Raw genomic sequence first — 6360 nt, forward strand, 5'->3', positions numbered from 1 at the left:
CAACGTATTCAGGCTGAAAGTCCAGTTAAAATGAAGACTGTCCAGGGCAGAGTGAGTTGCCAAACAGTTTCTGACTTAGTTCTGCACAAAAGTCGAGAGGTGACATTTGTTGAATGTTGACATTTAACAAATAAATCCCTACTTATGTAATTTATTTCTGTTGTAGAATTGTGATCATAGGGTTTTTTTTTAAAGTTTAAATCCCTTTTGATTACATTGTTTGTGGACTTTTTTTTGTATATGTAGTGTTCAGCACAGCAGTACAACAGTGGACTGAGTCTATAGTGTATTTGTAATCTACAGAACACTTTAGAACTAAGTATTCTTTCACTGACTTGAATTTTACTTCAGTGAGCTAACCTAGGATTTTTGTGTATATCTTTTACAGCTGTATTAATTACTCACGTTGTGGAGGTACTTTACCTGTTTAAGTGTCCAGCAGTGTTGGACTCTCTCTTCCTGGGTAATAGTACAATACCCAAAACAATGACTTCCAATTTTAATGGGGCCACTGAATACTACTTTCGGGGTACCACTTAATTGAGGCTACATGAGCTATTTGTTTTGAAGCCTGAAGCTATTAGAAATAAGGGCCAAGATTGTAGTCAGTATTGTACATTACAAAATGTGAGAATTCCTTCAAGATTATCTACATAAAATACTGGTGATTTGAACCCCTTTAGATTGTTAGTGCCTTTGGCTATGGTCTTAAAGTGTAATGGTATTTCAGAAACTGAAGAGAGTATTTTTTTGTTAAGGATTTTTTTTTTTCTTGAATTCACACCAGTACTAGTGACTGCGTTCAAATAAACAAAAATATTTTCAAGTTACGTACCAAAAGGTAACATAATCTTAACACAAGAAGACATCGATTTCCCTACAGGACTTTCGTAGTTAGTAAGTAGTTAGATTTCTTTTGCATACTTGTAGAAGTCCTGAGTAAGAGCAGATGTCTCAGTGGGAAATAACCTCACACCATGAAATTTCTGAGCTGACATACTTAGAATACTTGACCCTCTTGAGCTATTTTCTCATATGCTTTTGGAAGTTTTCACATTTTGGTTTACCTCTCTAGGAAACCTTCTCATCCTCAGCTTGAAGCTTTCATTAAACATATGTCCAAAGGCTCTGCAGCCCAAATGGATGGTTCCCTCAGCAGCCTGCCTCGTTACCCTAGTCATTCTTTGTGCGAAATGGGCGAGCTTACACAGACAGGTGAGTTTCCTTAGCAGCTTTATCTTTTCTGCTGCTCTGTTAAATACAGTCTGCATGAAATGGGATCTTCTATTTTTCCTTATATTGGAATAAATGCTTTTTTTATGGGAAGCTTATAATGTTGGTCATAGCCAAGGTTATGCTGGGATATGAATAGAGTATTAGACTACTGTAAAAGTGGTAACAGTTCTAGAAACCATGCTTGTCAGTTTTGTTACAGATTGATCGTGTTAGACATCTCTTTTAACTTTCTTTTAACAAGTCGGAGCACCTTTCCTTGATGTTGCTCTACACCACCAAACGGCTTTGTCACCCTGTGAAAAACATCATCACTGAATCCCTCCTGAAGATCTGGTTCTCTGTTACTGATTGGTTTGTAATTCAGAATGGCCCTGGAACTGAGGAGCACTTAGTTACCACTTTTTTACCTGTGGTGTAACTATTGTGTCATCTGCAAGAGATTCCCATGCAACAGACACATTTGATGCTTCTATTATGGAAATAGAAAAACTGTGTACATCTGGTGCTTCCCCCCTCCCTCCTCCCTGCTTTGTAATGAAGTTCCAAGAATATATTTCTGCCACAGGAAAACGAAGCTTATGTTCTTATTGCATCTGTCAGTTCTGCTGAGCTAGTTATTGGGAGGAAAGGTGGAAATAACAGCAATTAAATTCCCAACAACTCTTTTTAAAAAATGACGTTTTGAAACTTCATTGATACTACCACTGAGCGAAGGGCTGCTGAACTCTGCTAGTGAACACATTGTTTAGTTTATCTGCACCAAAAGAGTAGGGGAGATAGGAGGTAACTGGAAGTGTTGAGGTCAGGGATTTGACTATGTAGAAGAATGTATTTGAGGAGCTGGGAGTATTGTGCTGCTGGGGTCATTGGGAATATTAGAAAGAGACAAAGGGTTTGGGATCGGAGAGTGAAACTGGAGGTAGTGCTGGATTAGAACAGTGATAAAAGGGACATTTGGAAAAGATCTGGGACTGCTGTCAACAGGCAATAGAAAATATGAGGGGAACAAAAATAGAACAAGTTGCCAATTTGTAAGAAGCAGACTTCGCTGATTTCATAGCTCTTGGAATTGGGTTCTCCACCCAGAATAGTCAGCTGAAGCGATATGAACTGAAGACTGTGCTGCACTTGTCTGTGTGTGTTCATGTCAGTGCGTCAAAACCAAAAATACAGAAGTTCTTTCTCACAAACATGTGGAAACATACTGTTGCACAACTGGGTAGAAACGCGATTGTGAAAAGAGTTAGTCACATGTGGGTTTTTCGCTTCAACATCTATTAATTTAATTTGAGAATTCATAATAATATTTTTTTGTTCGGTGTCTTCTCAAATGTTAACACTGATCTATTCAATTTTATTTCTACACCTTGCTTTTAACTGTGTTGTTCTTTTTATCTTAATACTAATGACTCAAAGGGCATATCACAGTGAATCTGAGTAGTAGTGGATCTGAGTAGGTTTGGAGACTGACTGGAGAGAATGAAAAGTGTTGAACACTTGGGGAGTTAGCACCAATTTCCTCTTGTCAGCTGACTTTCAAGGAATCTCCTGTGTTTTTCTGTCCAAAACTTGCCTGTCAAATTCATGTATGTTTTGGGATCCCATCAGAAAAAATATTTGTGTTAGGCCAGTGTCAAGTCTTGCAAAGTGACATCAGGAGAAATCTAGTCAAGTTACCAGGGAACTCTTCCTAACAGAGCACGTTGCGTGTGAAACTGGATTCGTCATTGCACACGGCTTGTAACTGAGCTAGCATTTGGGACTCCTATTGCCTGTAGCAAGTTATATAGATGTTTTAATGCGTAAAGGGTTCGTGACTGTTGCTTTGCTGCTGTGGGAGGGTAACATACATAAGGTGGATTCTGGAATAAAGGTTTTGGTGTGTGAGAAGGATATTCACCCTCTTCCTTTCCAACTGGATAAAGGCAGAACATTACTGTAGAATTATCAAGCAGTTTCAGTACTTACTGAAGGAAGTTTGATGCAATTGCCATACCACTCTGCTTTGTGAGTTTACACACTAGTTTATATTCTGTGTATTCATTTCCTGACTGCTGGTAGTTTTACTAGCTGCCATAAATTGGTGTGAAGCACAGCATTCACTGTCTGAAAACCTGACTTGGGTGCAGTCTAGATCCATCTTTGTAACCACCTTACTTTTATAGTCATGTTATACTAATTCAGTCTGTGTCTCTAGACCAAAGAACTAATACTGAACCACTAAGGTTTTAAACAAATTTTATGGAACGAGCTTTTTCTAGCTATATCTCAGTTTAGCTCCTAGAGTCTGAGAGATGCTGAAGAATAGCAAGTATCTCATGTGTCATACAATTTTCTTAATAGTTAGCACAGGTGAAGTTCAGTTTTGAAGTTCATAAACTTTTAAGTGATTCTTCATTTATCAGTAAGACTGCTAGCTCGTTCCCCCCCCCCCCCCCCCCCCCCAAACCTATGAAGATTCTAATTGTGTATTGTAATTTCTTTAAAAATTCTCTTTTCAGGGGTTGTACAACACTTGCGAAATGGACAACTATTACGAGAAATTTATATAAACAAACATAAATTGCTTCTGAGTGACTGGACAGCAAAACAGCTCTACTTGGAGACAACAGGAAAAAGCCGAACCCTGCAGAGTGCGTTGGCACTGCTCTACACCTTTTTGCCAGATTTTGACTGGAAGAAAATTAACATGAGGCATCAGTGGAGCACCATTTTTTGCTCTGGAAGCTGTGACTGTCCTATGCGAAACCACTACCTAGAAGAGGAACAGCGCAGACAGTACAGTTTACGGGTGAAAAACAATGATTTGGAGAAAATATATGTGGATATGGCAAAGATTGTAGGCATTCCCACCAGGCAACTGAGAGCTTCTAACCCAATAGATTCTCTCTTGTGCTATTTTTGTCACAATGTCAGTTTCCCATGTACCAAAACTGGCTGTATTGGTATGGAACACTTCAAAGTAATTAAAAGACATCAGTTGGAGGATGAGAGAGAAAGGCAGGAAAAGAAACTTTATTTCTTGTATGCACTGTTGGCTACTCATCCTCTCCTCAACCAGACTGTTAATCGTCTGCAGCGTATTGCAGAAGGCAAGAAAGACGAAGTATTTGTTCTTTACTCTGCGCATGATGTCACGTTGTCACCTGTTCTTAGTGCCTTGGGCATTACAGAGGCCAGATTTCCTAGATTTGCTGCCAGATTAGTTTTTGAGCTGTGGCAGGATGGGAAGAGACCCAAAGAACACTTTATCCGCATCCTGTATAATGGCGTTGATGTCACATTCCAGACATCATTTTGCAAGGATTATTATAAACGTTCCATCAAGCCAATGTGCCCACTAGAAAAATTTGTCAACTTTGTCAAGAGGGATATGTTCTTAATTTTTAACAGCACTAGTTATTATGATGCATGTCGTAGAAGACCACTGTAGGGAAGGAAAGTGAAAAGGAAGCTGTGTTAACTTGTGTGTCACTGAAAGTCTGTATTCTGGTTGAAGTGCAGTTCAGTTTTGTTATTTCTTGTACTTGTATGTGTAAGTACAAAAGGGTATTGCTTGGAACATTCTTGAAATAGTTTTATTTTCATTCAGGCTGCAGGTGGTCTCCAATAGAAGAACAAATACTGAGGGAGTGTTATGTGTATGTGTATGCTCATATATGCTGTGTAATGATAAATCACATGGGCTACTGTAACCTGGACATCACTTGATAAAGAGTGAGAGAGAATACACTTTGGTTCTCTGTATTCCAGAGCAATACTTGGATACCATAAGTTTAAAACCAAAACCGTTCTTTTTTTCACTGCCATTTCACAGTCATTTTAAGCAGTTTGTATCAAGGTCTTTATGAATTCCAGGCACCTGCATTAAAACATTTCTAAGGAATTCTTGAAGCTCCCTACTCAAAAAGAAGCATTTTAATGTTTAGGGGCTGGTCTTTAAAGCAAAGTGCATGTGTGTATCTGTGCATCCTTACCTGAGCATGTACAAATGAGCATGTGCCTTTATTGACCTCACAGACCTATAAATACGCCGCTGTTGTTGCCACTGCCGGAGAAGGGTGTACTGGGAAATGGATACAAAACTCTATTCTTTGATCGCACTTTCAGCACTTTGAATAGTTCAGACACAGTCTAGAAATATGTAAAGGTCTGTTGACATTAAAATAGATAGCAAACACTAACGTTACCACTAAACCTGAGTGAGAAATTAGGGTTAGGAATCAGTTTTATGGTGAACTGTTGGGCTATTTCCCATTGTGAATGTGTTCAAGCTGCTGTGCTAGGGAGCAAATTAGTGTTTTAGGAATTTGATATAGTGATTGACTGAGACAGCTTGACTAAACACTAAGAAAATTTTGTAGTTAAGTTAGTGTTTTTATTGATTAGGAAGGTCGTATTTTGTAAGATCAGACTTGTACATATTGTGCTGTGTGTATTTATAACACAGTAGATCTTTTTACTTCTTTAGTTTGTAAAGACTTGTGAAGCTGACTTTCAGGCATTTTTTTCCCCTTGATCAGGATGTTTAGACTTAAGAATAAACTCTTTTATGGGTAGCTTGAACAATGAGTAGGTTTGAAAACTTGTACTTCAAACTGCTTTCATCTCTTTAGGAGTAGTACATTGAGAACAAATTTTTAATAGAACTCATAGAAATTTTATAATGGTGGAGGCTTTTTATACCTCTAGAAATAATTTAGTCTGTGACTTGTGATTCAATGGTGCTAGTTTATCAAAGAAAACATAACTCGGCATAAGTTCTCTGACTATTGGCATTCCACTCTCTCTGCTTTCAATGCTGCATTTGAACATGTTTCTTTAAATAAAATTTTGGGGACTCTTTGTATACTTGTGTGTTATGTTTATTCTGACTTCCTTAGCTGTTTGCAGTAACAAGGTAAGTGTGTATTGTTAAGCTGCTTGTCGCATTAGTAATTTCTGCAGTTAATATGTTCTGGTTTCCTATCTGACAAGGAGCAGGTAAACGTTTCATGAATATTGAAATAGAAATCATGATAGAAAATTTGGGGCTTTTGTACCACATTAGAATGTGTAACTTTTGGAAATGATTTCTTTCTAAGAGACTAGCTCTGTTAGTTATCATATATGTTTGTGTACTGG

The 6360-nt window shown here is 38.1% G+C and overlaps 1 protein-coding gene across 7 annotated transcripts in view; it reads left to right on the forward strand.

The window, feature by feature from the left end:
- Positions 1 to 6069, forward strand: part of PXYLP1 (2-phosphoxylose phosphatase 1) — a 59809-nt gene extending 53740 nt beyond the window's left edge. For all 7 annotated transcript variants that reach the window (XM_074912282.1, XM_074912281.1, XM_074912280.1 and 4 more), the window contains 2 exons: positions 1076 to 1215; positions 3738 to 6069. In XM_074912282.1, coding sequence (XP_074768383.1) covers positions 1076 to 1215; positions 3738 to 4669 — 1072 coding nt within the window. In that variant the 3' untranslated portion in view covers positions 4670 to 6069. The remainder of the gene's footprint in view (positions 1 to 1075; positions 1216 to 3737) is intronic.
- The last annotated feature ends 291 nt before the right edge of the window (positions 6070 to 6360 follow it).

The sequence above is a fragment of the Athene noctua genome, chromosome 8 (assembly GCF_965140245.1).
Source record: "Athene noctua chromosome 8, bAthNoc1.hap1.1, whole genome shotgun sequence".
Classification (NCBI taxonomy): Eukaryota; Metazoa; Chordata; class Aves; order Strigiformes; family Strigidae; genus Athene; species Athene noctua.